The sequence below is a fragment of the Ascaphus truei genome, chromosome 21 (assembly GCF_040206685.1).
Source record: "Ascaphus truei isolate aAscTru1 chromosome 21, aAscTru1.hap1, whole genome shotgun sequence".
Lineage (NCBI taxonomy): Eukaryota > Metazoa > Chordata > Amphibia > Anura > Ascaphidae > Ascaphus > Ascaphus truei.
In genome coordinates, this window is record NC_134503.1 from 1,470,969 (window position 1) to 1,487,859 (window position 16,891).

At 42.3% G+C, this 16,891-nt stretch overlaps 1 protein-coding gene and 1 long non-coding RNA gene across 7 annotated transcripts in view; one reads left to right on the forward strand and one right to left on the reverse strand.

Moving 5' to 3' along the window:
• Window positions 1-4,487, reverse strand: part of LOC142471910 (uncharacterized) — an 81,840-nt gene extending 77,353 nt beyond the window's left edge. For both annotated transcript variants that reach the window (XR_012789554.1, XR_012789553.1), the window contains exon 1: window positions 4,393-4,487. This is a non-coding gene — a long non-coding RNA (uncharacterized LOC142471910). The remainder of the gene's footprint in view (window positions 1-4,392) is intronic.
• Window positions 4,488-4,615: 128 nt separating this feature from the next.
• The window catches only part of LOC142471906 (protein bicaudal D homolog 2-like), a 28,872-nt gene continuing 16,596 nt past the window's right edge, over window positions 4,616-16,891 (forward strand). Inside the window, exons 1-6 of one of the 5 annotated variants that reach the window (XM_075578357.1) lie at window positions 4,616-4,919; window positions 5,460-5,697; window positions 6,600-6,812; window positions 8,990-9,142; window positions 9,972-10,388; window positions 15,236-15,436. In XM_075578357.1, coding sequence (XP_075434472.1) covers window positions 5,497-5,697; window positions 6,600-6,812; window positions 8,990-9,142; window positions 9,972-10,388; window positions 15,236-15,421 — 1,170 coding nt within the window. In that variant the 5' untranslated portion in view covers window positions 4,616-4,919; window positions 5,460-5,496 and the 3' untranslated portion in view covers window positions 15,422-15,436. Of the gene's footprint in view, window positions 4,920-4,981; window positions 5,142-5,170; window positions 5,308-5,459; window positions 5,698-6,599; window positions 6,813-8,989; window positions 9,143-9,971; window positions 10,389-15,235; window positions 15,437-16,891 lie in introns of those variants that run through there. The other 4 variants (XM_075578353.1, XM_075578356.1, XM_075578354.1 and 1 more) reach the window with 4 other exon arrangements.

The following is a 16,891-nucleotide window of genomic DNA, read 5'->3' on the forward strand; positions in this document are numbered from 1 at the left end:
TTTACTTCTCTCTCACACACGGGCCGGAAAAAGTATTTGTATAGCGCCATCCATGTAATAATAACAATAATAATAGTTTTTGAATTGAAACTTCTTTACTGGCACCTACTAAATTCTCATAGGACAAAACTCCTTCATGTAGACGAAAATGTGTAACGGAAGTGATGAAAATGTGGCCGCCGCTCACGCATGCGCAGAATCCGGCCAGCATCGCCTGCGCATGCACAGAGGCAGGCAACACCGTTTGAGCATGCGCAGAAGTAGACGCTACTCGCGCATGCGCAGAAGCGCCCAACTCCGCTTGCGTAGTAGCGGCAAGCGACATTCGCTCATGCGCAGAGAAATTTCACTTACAAAGCGCGTGCTCGGCACACACCCCATCTTTTCCCCCTCTTGTACAACCCTGACAGTATACGCAGCGCTGTACATAGAGTGTATGCACTGTAGAGCTTACAATCTATTTTTGGTACCTGAGGCACAGGGACATAAAGTGACAAGGAGATGACACTGGGCTCCCCTGCTGCTAAAACGGTATTATTGTTTTCCCTTTCCATGCTGAAATCCCTCTCCTGGCTTCCTATCAAATCCCATATCACACAATTCTTTTCCTCACTTAACGCTATACCCTCCTTACATCTCACCCTAATATCTCACTATACCCTCCTTACATCTCACCCTAATATCTCACTATACCCTTCTTACATCTCACCCTGATATCTCCCTCCCTCCTTACATCTCACCCTAATATCTCACTATACCCTCCTTACATCTCACCCTAATATCTCACTATACCTTCCTTACATCTCACCCTAATATCTCACTATACCTTCCTTACTGTACATCTCACCCTAATATCTCACTATACCTTCCTTACATCTCACCCTAATATCTCACTATACCTTCCTTACATCTCACCTAAGTTACCTACTGTTGAACTACAGTTTTAGCGGCTACAGTTTAAAGCCTGCTCAACAATAATTACAGTAATTTGAGCCCCTACAATTGGGAACTCACACATAATGCTATTTACCTGCCTAATGACTTATCTGACTGAGCAATTTATCACAACCAAATGATAAATCTGTCGCAATCCATTATATTCCTACCATCAAAGATATAGATAAGAATGTAAATCCTTCTTTTTTGGAGAACATAAATAAATCTCTTTTGAGAAATACAAATCATGTTACAAATTAATGATTTACTTATTAACCAACAGAATATCTTTCCTTTGGATTACAAGCCAATGCTTGCAAGCAGTCTTTCTCTCCCTCTAGGGGTACTAGTAAATTAATTAGCCAATCTATATACTAACATGACCAATATTTAGGGTCTAAGAATATCCATTTTTTAGCTATTGGGAATTCTCCAATAGTGACTCCTTGTGAGTCTTTTTTTAACCAACCGCATTTTCAGAGGGACTAAGTGAGCCCAGAGGCACATAAGTTCAGCAATTTAATAACAGGCTTTATAGTTAAATCACTTCACTAACTATGTCAGGACTGAACTAAATAAGCTGTTCTAACACAATAGCTATACCTATACCTCCTTAATGATCTAGAGGTTATCATCAATATCGACTATACCTGTACATACTGGTACACACCTGTACACAACTGTACATACTTGTACACTAGCCGGTATAATTACTGCCTCTAATTACGGAGCCACACAGCCCTTCTGTACATCGCCTTTTTTGGTCTATTTTGATGCACCACTTATTTTATCTATTAACTAAATAAAGATTATTTTTAATTATTCTCACATACATATTTGGATTAATGAGTGCTATTTTGAACTGAGTTCTTTCTCCTTGGTACATTTGTTGACACATTTCTCAGTCCAGCACCTTATCTACTCTCATTTATTATTTGGTATTATTTAGCTGAGCAGGGTTTTTCTCCTTTTTTCCTTTCCCGCGGTATACAGTTAGGTCCGGAAATAATTGGACACTGACACAATTTTCATAATTTTGGCTCTGTACGCCACCACAATAGATTTGAAATGAAACAACCGAGATGCAATAGAAGTGCAGACTTTCAGCTTTAATTCAAGGGGTTGAACAAAAATATCGTATGAAACGTTTAGGAATTGCAACCATTTTCATACACAGTCCCCTTATTTCAGGGGCTCAAATGTAATTGGACAAATTAACACAATCCATAAATAAAATGTTAATTTTTAATACTTTGTCGAGAATCCTTTGCCGGCAATGACAGCTTGAAGTCTGGAACACATGGACATCACCAAACACTGGGTTTCCTCCTTTGTGATGCTTTGCCAGGCCTTTACTGCAGCTGTCTTCAGTTGTTGTTTGTTCGTGGGTCTTTCTGCCTTAAATTTTGTCTTCAGCAAGTGAAATTCATGCTCGACCGGATTGAGATCAGGTGATTGACTCGGCCATTGCAGAATATTCCACTTCTTTGCCTTAAAAAACTCCTGGGTTGCTTTCACAGTATGTTTTGGGTCATTGTCCATCTGTAAAGTGAAGCGCCGTCCAATCAACTTTGCTGAATTTGGCAGAATCTGAGCAGACAATATATCCCTATACACTTCAGAATTCATCCGGCTGCTTCTGTCTTCTGTCACATCATCAATAAACACTAGTGACCCAGTGCCATTGTAAACCATGCATGCCCATGCCATCACACTGCCTCCACCGTGTTTAACAGATGATGTGGTATGCTTCAGATCATGAGCCATTCCAAGCCATCTCAATACTTTTTTCTTCCCATCATTCTGGTAAAGGTTGATCTTAGTTTCATCTGTCCAAAGACTGCTGTTCCAGAACTGGGCTGGCTTTTTTAGATATTGTTTGGCAAAGTCTAATCTGGCCTTTCTATTCTTGAGGCTTATGAATGGTTTGCACTTTGTGGTGAACCCTCTGTATTTGCTCTGGTGAAGTCTTCTCTTTATGGTAGACTTGGATAATGATATGCCTACCTCCTGGAGAGTGTTCTTCACTTGGCTGGATGTTGTGAAGGGGTTTTTCTTTACCATGGAAAGGATCCTACGATCATCCGCCACTGTTGTCTTCCGTGGACGTCCAGGCCTTTTTGTGTTGCAGAGCTCACAAGTGCGTTTTTTTCTCTCAGAATGTACCAAACTGTTGATTTGGCCGCTCCTAATGTTCCTGCTTCTCTCTGATGGGGTTTCTTTTTATTTTGCAGCCTAAGGATGCCCTGTTTCACTTGCATTGAAAGCTCCTTTGACCGCATGTTGTGGGTTCACAGCAACAGCTTCCAAATGCGAATGCCACACCTGGAATCAACTCCAGACCTTTTACCTGCTTAGTTGATGATGAAATAACGAAGGAGTAGCCCACACCTGTCCATGAAACAGCTTTTGTGTCAATTGTCCAATTACTTTTGATCCCTTGAAAAAGAGGGGGCTACATATTAAAGAGATGTAATTCCTAAACCCTTCCTCCAATTTGGATGTGAATACCCTCAAATTAAAGCTGATAGACTGTACTTTCAGACCATATTCATTATTTAACTGTAACTTGAATTTATTTTGGTACACAGCCGAAATAACAAAACTTGTATCAGTGTCCAATTATTTCCGGACCCAACTGTATATGGTTATTAACGGGTACAGAATTGAAGGGCACCAATATCTGGATGTATAGGATATTGGTGAGATCCCATACAAATAAAGTAAAATCATTTTAATACATCAAATACTTATTACACTCAAACTTTAAAAACGATTACAATGCGAGGGTGATGGTAAGATGTAACACGGCTAATAGCAAACACTAGTAATAGTGAATGTACATGAAATCCTCGATCCCAACTTAACTGGCTAAATGCTGATCGTGGTAATGTCTGAAACTCCACTCACTGGTAAACCAGAGACCTTGATATACTTATTACTTTTACCTATAGATGCCTAATGCTGGTAGGTGCTAAGTGATGAACCTACCTGTGGCTTGGTAATACAGAGAGTATATCACACAGCTATTACTGAGTAACAAACATCTGTATGTCTCTTCAAATAGCGTAGGCAGTGGTTGTAAAAGAGTATCCTTTAGAATGATGATACATTTCTATACTCTTCACGTTGATCAATAAAGTGGCAGAACTGGCAAAGGTATAAAACAGCTAGTCAGGGTCTATTGCAAATACTAAGCATTAGGAACTTATACAAGCTTAATGGTAAGATTAAGAGATCATTAGTCTATTGATATCCTGTGTCCTCTATAAACAATGTTGGCCTCTTATTTGTATTTTAAGAGGTACTGCTGGATTTTGATTTAATTCCACCTTTGTATAAAGATGGCCATTGAGGAAATAGAGTAATATTATTATAGACTAGTAATAAATAACAGAAGGCATGAATAATGGCGGGATGTGCTGGTGACGTCGAACACAATTAGCACCGTTTTACCTCAGAGAAGCCGCCTATTCCTCCCCCGCCTCGGAGGGCGGAGTCCGCCCGAGGGACATTTGAATGACACTTGCTGCCGTCCAATCCCAACGCCCCCGAACGACACTTCCCCCCCCCGCCCTCAGTCCCATTGGCTAGCCCCGTCTCCCAGGCCGCTGCTAAAAACCTCTCACTCGCCTCACTGGAAACCGACCAATCGCCTTCGTCCATTGCAAGAGGCGGCAGATTTGAGGCGATGCGTTTAACCAATCGGTGACTGTTTCCCTCCCGCGCGCCTGCCGTCCCTTGACACGTGACCCTACGGCTCGAGCTCCGGCGGTTGGACGCAAGTGGTGTTTTTTTTTTTTGTTTTTTTCAAACTCCTCGCGCTCTCCCGCCTCTCTCTAACTACGGAAGCCGGCGGAGGCGAGCCCGGCCGCGCGCAGCCCGCCTGGGATCACACGCTGTTTAGCGGTATAAAAGGGTCGGTTTCACCTCACGGTCTCCAGGAAGCCCTTCTAGATGGTGCCATAACGAGCCTGACAAAGGTAACACGGAAACAAAGACGTCCCGGGTTATTACGGTGCAGGAAGTGAGCCGGGCCTCATGGCGCAGGGATTATTCCAGCCGTGGCATGAGGGGAGCTCGGTGCTGTAATTATTCCGCCTGGCACAGTCTGGGATGTTTGCAGACGAGGGACGGAATAAAAGTACCGCCAGGGTGCTGTAATGTCACTTTGGATGCAGTGAAAGTCCTTTATACTTTAACCCGTATGTTTAAATCCTGTGCTGCAGATCTGCTCAGTACTTTGTCTCAGCAACAACTACAAGCGCCTACAAGCGGCTTTAAACAGTTCCGTGTGATTAGTTCTGTCTCCTGAGTTAAACAGGTCATGGGATTATGGTGATGCATGGGGTTTCCGTGACTTAAAGTTAGGTAACTGTGTCTTATGCATAATAAGATTAGTATTTTAAATGGCTCCTCGTTCTTCCTGGCTGTGATCCTTTTTTTGCTTCACTATATTATTTGATATGTTTATTCACACATCATATATATCTATATATATCTATATATATATCTCTACACAGGTCCAGCAACAGTTTCTTGTGTCCTGTTGAGATCACAATGGAGCGCAAGGATATGGCGGTGCTGCGGGCTGAACTGGACCGTCTGTCTGCTGAACTTCAGGAGACGACCGACGAAAAGGTCCAAGCCGCTCAGTATGGACTGGCCGTGCTGGAGGAGAACTCTGAATTAAAGCTCAAGTACTCCGACCTGGAGTCGGACTGTGAGGTGCTGAGACTGGAACTGAAGCAGATGAAGGAGGTAAAGTTGATGTTGAAGCTTCATTTTATCTTGTACTAATTATTGTTCTTTAATATATTTTTATGCTTGAATATAGTGTTTGCTGTGGGTCAATAGTTAGACATACACATTAAAAAAAATAATAATGGATAAAATCAAAAGATGCCACTAAATGGTCCTTTTTGTTGTTTGACTTGGGATCAAAAGTAAAAATCTCTCTACTTGCAAGCCAATTAAGGAGAAGCGCCAGAATTGTGTGTTCGTTATACACCGTTTCTTGTGAATGCATTTGGTGAAACTGTGCAGTCTTTTATATACATAAACACACGTCGTGGAGTGGTGTGTTTTTTTTTTTTTTTTTGATTGCTTTGTAGTACTTCATTCAGACGTTACCAAGTAGGGACAAAACTAAACGCGGATATATTCACAAGGCTGCGAAAGCCACATCCTGGAGTGTTCGAAACAAACTTGGCGGATGTTCAAGTAACTCCTTAAAACTTACTTTGTGGGTTTATTGAGCATATTCAGTATGTGTTCCTGTTCTATCACATGCTTTTACTATCACATGCTTTTACTTGATCCAGCAAAGGAGGAGACAGTAACATTTTTGCAGACCTCACCATTCATGCCTCAAACACAAGATAAGGTGTTTTTGTAGGTGAAGGTTAAGTCTCACGTTGTAAACATTTGATATAACTGTTTCTTGTGCTCGGGCCAAGTTTTTTGATTTCTGTTACATTAAGAATCTGGTATTTGGAAGTCTCATGTACAGTATTGTATTAAGCTTTATAGAAACATTACAAACTCAATCTGATTCTCTTGTAGACTTTTCAGTACATTTCTAAATGGTTTGCTTTACTTCCAATCTATTGTCCTTATTTTAGGAAAATAGTTTTTTTTTAATTTTTATTAATTTTTGTTAGGCACTGTCTGAATCCCACGGCAATCTCAAACGTACCACTACAGATGGAGAGAGTCGTGAGGAGAGTTTGCTCAAAGAAACTGCTTTAAGGGAAGCCAAGTTAACAGACAAAATTGATTCTCTACAAAGTGAACTCAAACAGATTAAATCTTTTGTTACAAACACATCTTCAGAAAATGAGCGTCTCCATACAGTTACACAAAATCTGAAGAAGGTACGTGATCATACTTTATGAATAACAATATACAAGCCTGCTATTTTTTTTTTAATATATCTATATCTCATCTATACCAGATAAGTGTGTGCATGTTTAGTTTATCATTGCCAGTGGACATTAATCCTTCCCTGCATGTGATATTCTTTGAGACCAAATAGCCTCACATTTGGTTGAATCGTGTGTTCTCATCACCCTCCACACCCTTCTTTCTAGTACTCGTAGGTGGGGCATGTGATTGCTTCTAAAGTGCTGTAAATGAGAACCTTGCAGTAGTTAATAAGTATAACACTAACTATTTAATCAGTATCATACAGTACCACCTCTAAGTTAAGCTTTGCTATCTGTAATCACTTTAATTCGCCTGACACTATCCATTTAAAAAGGTTGAATAATGTCACTCCCACTAAATGTTTCAGTCTTCCAGTTTCTCCAACATGTGTCTGACACAACCAGGAAAGAAGATCTGTAAAACCACAGAGAATTGTACGGGTTTTCAGTTATTCGGTAGATATATCCATAGAGGAATGGTCTAAAGCAGGGGTGCTCAACTCCAGTCCTCAAACCTCCCAATAGGTGGCCCCGTCTTTGCTTGCACCAACTATGCTGAAGCTGGGATATCCTGAAAACCTGACATGTTGGTGGGGCTTGAGGACTGGAGTTTAGCGCCCCTTGTCTAAAATATGGAAACTTGCTGGTTCTTCCTTTCCCCACACCTGTGCAAGTCCTGTTTTGTCCACTGGAAACCTCTTCCAATTCACCTGTTATGACTTGAGGACACTATAACCATTAACACTGATACACATTACATTTTCTGTATTGTAACTGTTGTATTTGGTGTATTTAGCATCGTGTACTACCTGTAAGTATTGCTGCTTCATGGTGTCCTGCAATTTTTCTTTAAAATATTAAAGCTGCAGTCCAAGCAATAACACACAAAGGTGAGACCACGCTCGTCCGTCTTCAGCCTCTTGCCTTGTCCTCTTCCTCCAAGCAGACCAAGCAATATCCTACATGTCGTTTTTTAATTTATTATTTTAATCCGTTCTGTACTATGAGAATATACTGGTTGCACTTTTTATTTTTAAGCTGAATGACAGCTTTTATGTATTATAATGAGCATTTAATTTGTTTCTATAACAGCCATTTACAGTCACATCCCCTTCCTCTTTTGAACCAGGCTCTGGCACACCCCTATTGAGCCCTGCCCACTCTCTAGCAGTGCACCAATTGTATCTAGTGACTGCATGGTCACATGATTGTCCCCACAGAACTTTGCATCTTTGGTCTTCTGCTGCACTGACGGCCATTTTGTGAACCCCCGAGCTGAGTCTTCACCGATCGGCAACTTCACTAATTACTTATTGTGTGGATTATATTGATGCACATATTAAAGTGGGAAAAACATTAAAATGTAAAAAAAATGCAGCTTTTTTAAAAAAAAATGCTGCTTCAGACTGCTGCTTTATAGTTGCAGTTTGTCTATAAAAAATATCTGCAACTTTCCATTTTTTTTTTTTTTTTTTTTTTTTAAGGGACGCAACATACTTTTTTTGTATAAGTTGAATAAACCAACTGACTATATGGAACACTTGCTTGGGAATGAGGTTTTATTTGTCTACTTAAACAGCAAAAGGAACTTACAATTTATCAACAGAAGGCCAAACTGTGAGCTGACCTACTAGTAAAATGCTTTCCCTGGTACGGATATTGTGAAAGACAGTGTCAGTGTGTCTGCAAGTAATGAGAGAAATCATTGTCCAAGGGAACAAAAGACATCTGTCTCAGCAGCTTATTGGTCCTGCATTTTAATACTGGTCTACGACGTCAAAATATTTATTTTTGAGAAATGATCATGTTGACTAACTTTAAACACTAACTGTTGTGGACTTTTCAGTTGCAAACAGACTACATTTACCGTTGCCTATTGTGACCTAATATAGGGCACATGTATAGCTACAATCATTTGGATAGATTTCAGGGCTTGTTACTTTCTTACGAAGTAGTCTATTTCTTGCTCTCAATCAGAAAAGTGACAGTGGACATTGCTGCAGTTGGCAGGCAAAACATTTTATGAACCTGTTCCCTTTGGAGAGGGGGAGAAACAGGTTTTCTCCTTTAATTCATGTGTATGCATGGTTTATTTATGGTTATGGTTTTTACTTTCACTTCCCCAGGAATACCAAGATATTGAGAAAGAAAAGTCTCAACTGCGGGATGAAATGAAGCAGTGCAAGATTAGAGAAATGAGACAGCTGCAAGACTTCTCTGAGCTAGAAGAGGAAAATATCTCTCTCCTGAAACAAGTTTCTGTTTTAAAGGAAAATCAGGTAAGATTATGTATTTGAGTGCTGCATTGTTTTGGGAGGTATGTGTTTCGGTGCGTTCTGTATCTTGGCGGGGAATGAGCAGCAATCCGGATTAACACGGAGGATGCTGAAACGGCCTACTCACATCAGACTCTACACTTTTCGCTTGGCACAGCTTCTTCAGGAAGCTTTGCTGCCCGTTCCCGCCAAGATACAGATACTGATCGCACCAGAAGTGACGGAACACATACCGGGAGCCCGGCAGACTGGAGGATCTGAGTACGAGCAACTGGGCTGCCGAATAGCCACCAAACTTTAGTCTTATGTGCCTATGCTGCATCTTACTCATGTGAGTGTAATACTATCTGTCTAATATATACACTTTAAGAAGCATACAGTGTTGCACTAAAGTGTTATTTCTGTTCTACCGAGGACACACCACACAGACTATTACCATCCATGTACCTGAGACAGAAGTTTGGACATCCTGAGCCAGTGTGTGGGAAATGCTGCCTTTTATCTGAGTGCGAGTCCTCACTTTGCTGAACCATAGAAACATTACACTAGTTTTATTTTTCCTTCATTCCACATATGGTGAAACCTGCGCTCCCCATAGCTACCTACTCGCACAGACTTGCACTGCAATCTTGCAGTGTTCCTGCTATTTAAATTTCATGGCTTAGTTACTTAGACAGCTTTGACATCTGAATATATCTATATATCATACGTGCATATAAAAACACATTCCAGTGCGATTTTTACAAATTAGTCTATTTTCATGTGGATTATTTATTTTTGTTGACTTCAATAGCGATATGTTGCATGAATCAGTCCTAATTTAATGTTTCAGGTGGAATTTGAAGGGTTAAAGCACGAGCTGAAAAGAAGAGATGAAGAGATTGAGATTCTGAATGGGCAGTTGGACGAGCTGGTGAGGCTGAAGGACATCTCTGAAAGTCATCTGGAAGAGGCGCTAGAGACGCTGAAAAGCGAGCGGGAGCAGAAAAATGAGCTGCGCCGGGAACTCTCTGGGTTCCTCAACAACTATGATTCTATAGGGAGCCTGCAGGTGAACTTTGATGATCTGAATGAAGAGGAGTGTGACAGTGGATACAGCCATGGTGGACTGGGCAAGAAGAATGGTGAAATCTGGATGTCCACACCTCGCAACAGTGACGTGTACAATTCTGGCCCCAAGCTGGCATCCGATCTCTTCACAGAGCTTAGTCTGACAGAAATTCAGAAACTCAAGCAGCAGTTACTGCAGGTACTCTACTTTTCCTTCTCTTGGCTTTGTAAATTCTTTAGGTTGCAGCTTGAGAGAGTTCCACGTGTAATGTAAGACCTTCCCCCTCCTTTAATATGGCTCCATTCTTTATAAGTGGACACGAGCTGATACAATCTACCTTCGCTTGGTGCCAGCCTCAATACAAGATCTTTTCTGGAAAAGCAGATCTAGCTAAACATTTTCTGATCGCTTAAAAGTTCAGCGCATTTGGAAATTGGTTATTTTTATGCTTGTTTAAAATTAATAAACTTTTTATGTTGCTTTTTTAGATGACAAAACCGATAATGAAGCTTTTTGCATTCAACTTAAATAATTACCCAAGAGAACTGCATATGTATATATTTATTTTTTTTACTCCCAAATACGTTAAAAATAGGATCTCTCTAAAAAGGAAATGCGTTTTTGTCTCTTGCTCAGCACCATAACATGTGCTGGATACGCTTTGTTGCAGACTTGCCTGGGGCCAGCCCACTCTCCCTTTCTCCTTGGTACAGGGGAAGTGGAGATGTTCCTGGTATGGATCATAACTTCTCTCCCTCAGCTGCTTCATACCAGTGCCCTGATGGAGAACTAGTGATTAGCACAGGAGTGGGACTCAGTATATCGTGTTGCCTACCACTTAACTAAGACTGTTTTTAGTAAGCTCCATCCCAGTGCCACATCTTTACCCCTGCCCCCGGAAAGTGTGCTGAATCATTCAGTTCTGCCACTTGATCATTTCCTAAACCCTGAGCATGTAAACCTAAATTGTTATATCACAGAATTGTTACATTTTATATATACATTAATAAGTAACTCTAGCTGTTTGTGTCCGTGTCCCACAATGTGAGCTGCGGGCCCCACAACAATTAAGGGATTTTATTGATCACACCAACTGCAAGGGAACATTTGAGGCCCTGCAGAACAGTTTGTTTCTGACGCCTCCTTAAGCTCAATGTCCTCCAGCAAATATATTTTCCCACCAAAATTAGTCAAGTCATACAATGCCAGATGCAGAGCTACCAATGTTAATGATGGTGCAATAACCCTCCTTCCGCACAGGGTCACTCTGCCCTGCGTGCGTACCCTTTTCTCCATTTTGCTAAATATCCAATTTCAGGGATTATCTTTTTGGGGAATCCCAACGAAAAACACTCCTCTCCCTTTTTGAAGGAGCTTCTTTAAAAGGATACTAATAGATTGAGACGTGTTCTTAAGATATCAATTTCCAGAGAGGATCTGTAAAGTAAGCCTGCAATAGGAGTAGTGTCAGAAACTCAAGCCCTCATGCTATGAGCTGGCTAACCCATAGGAAGACAACCAAGAGTTAAAAGTTCTACATTGTAGAGCAGGAGAGAAAAAGTGCATTCTTGGTCGATAGGAGTATTTAAATCAGAGCTCCATTTCTGCATACAGGAGTGCATGGGGGGGGATTGAGATGCCTCTAGTGTTCTGTATATTTTGGAGATTAGGCCTCTCTGATATTCTCCCATTAGACAGAGGGTCTCGAATATTGTGCACACTGGGAATTTTAAACTCGGGGATTGGGCTCTCAAAGTGCCTAATCTGCAGGTACTTAAAGGTGGAGAGATCTGTGGAGGAGAACTTATCCTTCAGTTCCTGTAGGGGTAGGACCTCATCGCTTTCCAGCAGATCCGCAATCACTGATATTTAGGTGCTGAAATTGGCCAAATTGGGTACGGGAACATCCGGGTGGGAAGTCCGGGTTCCCGAATATGGGGGTGAGTTGCGAGGGGGATGAAGCTAGGCCATGTTTCCCTTTGGTTTTAATTCATGTAGCCCACGTGCACCTCATTGCTCTAAGGTCGAACCTCAGGGGCCTCCGACCCTTGTGGGTCTGAGACGATAATAGGACCGAGAGGGGGGCGGGGGCCGCGTGGTGCGTCTCTATCTCCAACCAACAATTGGAGGACGGGGGGTTATTCCATACCACCGCCTGCTTCAACTGGGCGGCCTGGTAGTATCTGACTACATCCGGGGCCCCCAGGCCCCCCCTCGGCTTTGACGCCAAGAGCACCGATCTCGGGATTCTTGGTCTGCGTTGCCGCCATATAAAGCGGAGGATATGGGCCTGCATGTTTCGCAATTCTGCTAGCGGGACGTGGACTGGGAGGGTTTGAAAGTAGTAGAGTAACCGGGTTAGGACATTCATTTTGGCGGACACAATTCTTCCAAACCAAGAGATCTGATGGGCGTGCCAGGCCTCCAGGTCTCTGTTGATTTGGCGGAAGAGAGGGGGGTAGTTGGCTTGATATAGCGAGCTATAAGAGCTCACTATTTTTATCCCTAAATATTTAATGTGGGAGTTATTCCACTTATATTTGAAGTTAGTTTGTATGAGTCTCCATATGTGGTCTGAGGGAGACTTTAAAAAAAATAATAATAATAATATGATATAGACAATTTTTAATATCTAAAGGTTTTCAACTTATTTCTTTTTTTTGAGAACCAAGAACTCGATTTGTAAAATTCTGGGGAACCCCACCTCGTCAATGTCTCTCCCCCTTATGCTTCCTCTCCCCCTCTCTTATATACACCCTCTCCCCCTATCACTCTCACCCTCCCCATACAGGCGCACACTTCTCTCCCCCTCTCCCTGACGGACATGCTGTCTGTACCATTCGCACACACGCACTGTCGTTAAGGGAGCCAGCTCTCCTTCTGATTTTCCTCTCCTGTCAGCAGGAAGTTGACAGCAGAAGCAGGGAGAGGCAAGATCAGTGAGCTGCTGATGCCAGGTCACACCTGCGTGGGGGTGCTGCTGGGGGGGTTATCCCAGTTCTCCCCTGACTCTTTGATAAAGCGCTCCTATAGCGCGAAACGCGTCAGAGGTACCTTATTTGTAGCCCGGTCTACTAATGCCATAAATTAAAGCATTTTTTAATTTGCAAGCAGCCTCCAGCCCTTTCATTTTTTCAGCAGTGCTCCACCACTTTCTTCTCATTGGAAGGAGGCACGCTACACCTGTCCAGGAAGGTTTCGTGAGTTACTTATTTCTGTGATTGCAGTTCTACAATTCATGTCTTTATTATGTCTCATGCCTATGGGTTGATTGGTGCTGTCCCATAAGTGGGTGTGGGGTGTGCTCTCTTCAGTGAGTGTACATTTCACACACCCACTGTGGTGCCTACATACCACTCTTTATATTACCCTATCATATGGCCTTCAAGTGAGCACTCAATGCTTTAATACACTGCATATGAAGTTAACTCTTGCCTGGACTCCTATGCTATATTGCACAATACTGCAGAGACATTTGTAGCACCTACAGGGATTTCTTTCCCATACCTGCTTACCTTTGTTACGGCCAAATCTGTCTTGCCCCAATGTATAGAAGCATTCAAACCCTCGCCTGACCTGAGCAGGCTCCAAGTGTCTCCCGTAAGGCACGGGACTTGGGAGATGTAAGGATTGTCCAAGCAGACCGTAAAGCCGAACAACAAGTAAACCCCAATTCACACAGTCGCTTAGCAGGGACAGGGAAATGCTTTCTATGGAGATGGGGGTCACTTTGCCTGTTTCAGTCAACAAGGGGTAGGCGCTTACCCATTTCTATTACTGAGGTGACGGTTTTCAAATAAAAAAATGTTTGCTTCTTTTTTCCCTCTAGAACAGATCTCTATCATAATAAATGTCTTTGTTATCTTACATTTTTTTTTTTATATTGCCCAACTCTAGTGGGTGGGAGTTTGCCTACTTCATATATAGAGGCATAGCGGGAGATATGCAATTGGAAAGCAGACTGACCCTAATTTGAATGAGTATGAAGAATTTAAATACTAGCTTTTCTTCTTTTATGCTCATTTCAGTTTGTAAATTTCCATGCACAAAAAATTGAGAATACTTGTGGCTTCAGCCTGAATCTACTTTTAAGACACCGTGCAGTTGTCAGAAGATAAACATAAACTAACTTCCTGTGTGGAGCAACAGTGTAATGATTCCTGAATGTTAAATATACTGTACCATGTGTATTTAATGTGATCTCAATTTCACTCACATTTGGTTTATGCCGACCCTTCCACTGAAGGAAAAGGAGTACACGCTGTATACCTACTTATCCTATCCAGTACAACTGTGTTCTTTAAGGACACTGCTTTAGAGTGTGTGTGTGTGTGGAGGTGTGTGTAAATACAACTGTATGCTCATCTGCATGTCTTGGGCAGCTCTGCAACCACGCCTTTCACCATTATCACCCAGCACTTCCAATGCAGCAAGGGATTCTGTGAAATGACATGCAAATGAGCAGACAGTGCCACTTTTTGCTTCAAAACCCATTTTTAACATGGTTCCCTATAGGCTTAAGCTTGCTGCATGGTCACAGCTTTGAGCACAGTCAGTTAACCAACCCCACACTGATGAGACCCATTAAGGTCGAAACAGCTGTCTGTGGGTGGGTTTTCTGGGTATGCACCTTAACCCTGGCTGTGCTCAAAGCTGTGACCATGCAGCAAGCTTAAGCCTATAGGGAACCATGTTAAAAATGGTTTTTGAAGCAAAAAGTGGCACTGTGTGCTCATTTGCATGTCATTTCCCAGAATCCCTTGCTGCAGTGGAAGTGCTGTGTGCTGGGTGATAATGGTGAAAGGTAGGGTTGCAGACCTGCCTAAGACATGCAGATGAGCATACAGTTGTATTTACATACACACAATCAATCGGTAGCCTGGTTCGCTCCTCCTGCAGAGGAAAGTTAGAACTTCAGTCTTTGTAAAATATATATATATATATATATATATATATATATATATTTTTCTAGGATCAAAGTTCCTCCTATCACACCAACCAGAACATTACTTAACAAAGACTGAAGTTCTAACTTTCCTCTGCAGGAGGAGCGAACCAGGCTACTGATTGATTATCTCATCCATATCTCATTACATATGCTGTTTATTTTGGAGATCCACCGACCAGAAAAAGCAAAAACTTTTTATGAAGTAGTGTTACCAAATTATTTTTTTTCCCCTTCCCCTCCTCTCTTTCTCCCCCCCCCCCCCCCCCTATCATCTCTCTGCTGATGAGTTCAACAGGTGGCACCACTTTTCAGATGGATAAAGCAGACCATTCACCAATGGTTAAATGATCAGGATTGTGCATGTGTTCAGTCAACGCAAGACTTTCATTGAGATTCATTCTTTTTCCGTTCTGAAATACAACAAACCTGTTGTCCTCCCTCCTAATCTAAGCATGAGATATATAACTATATATAGATATATCTGTGAATGGCCATATTTGTGCAGTTCCCGAATGCTTAAGGGATTGTAATGGTTACCTGTGCATTTGGGGGTTCCTGTATGACAAATCCAAGATATCTGATTAGAACAGGAACATTTTTTTTTTTTTTTTTTTTTTTTTTTGTAACTATTTTTCCTTTATTGGTGTCATACATCACGGGGGTACATATTATCGACATTGGCTCACAGGCCAACTTGTAAATACGGCGCAGTGCATGTACAAGGCATAAAGGAGGTAAATGACACACAATAAACCTTTTTTCCTTCTTTCAATAATGAAAAAGAGAGGGGGAGACGAAGGAAAGGTGGATAGTTGGGAGCGACTTTGGAAAAAGAGGGGGGGGGGTTAGGGTTCGTCGGCCGTGGGGGGGGGGGGCGAGGGGTAGCTGGGGGGTTTATGTGGGGGTTGGTAGTCCTATCCAGGGTTCCCAGGTGGAATAAAATTGTGGGGTTTTTTGCTTTAACATTGCCGTCAATTTTTCCATGTTCATAATTCCGTCTATTCTTGTAATCACAGTTCTTCTGGAGGGGGCTTTAATTTTCTTCCATGCCGCCGCGATACAGCATCTCGCAGCTGTCAGTATTGCTGCCGCGAGTCTGGCCGCCGGGGCAGGAAGGTCGTCAATTGGTTTTCCCAGCACGTAGGTCAGCGGGTCCAGGGGTATTTCTATATCCAGGGTCTCGGTCAGGAGGCCCTGGATCCGGGACCAGAATCTTTGGATCTCCGGACATGTCCACCAAATATGGGGCATGTCCCCCCTTTGACCACAACCTCTCCAGCATTCGTCTGAAGTGCCTGGGTAGATTTGGCTCAGTCTACTCGGGGTCAGGTACCAGTGGAATAATATTTTATAGATGTTTTCTTTCGTGACGGAACAAATTGAGGTTTTGGTGGCTGCCTCCCAAATATCCTCCCAATCCTCAAGGTCTAAGTTGGTGTTTAGGTCTGCATTCCATTTCTGCATGTATTGGTGGTTAGGGGGGGGCTGAGATGCTTCGAGCGTTTTATAAATTTCTGATATGAGGCCCTTTTGGTATTTGCCTTTGAGGCAGAGGGTCTCGAATCTAGAACGCGGCGGGAACTTGAGAGTAGGGGATTGGGTTCTTAGGAAATGTCGGATCTGGAGGTATTGGAAAATGGGCAAGTTGGGGGACGTGAGTGAGGTTCTTAATTCTGGGAGGGACATGGCCTCATCTTTTTCTAGCAAATCCGCAACCACTCTGATGTTTAAGCCTTGAAATTGGCTGAATTGG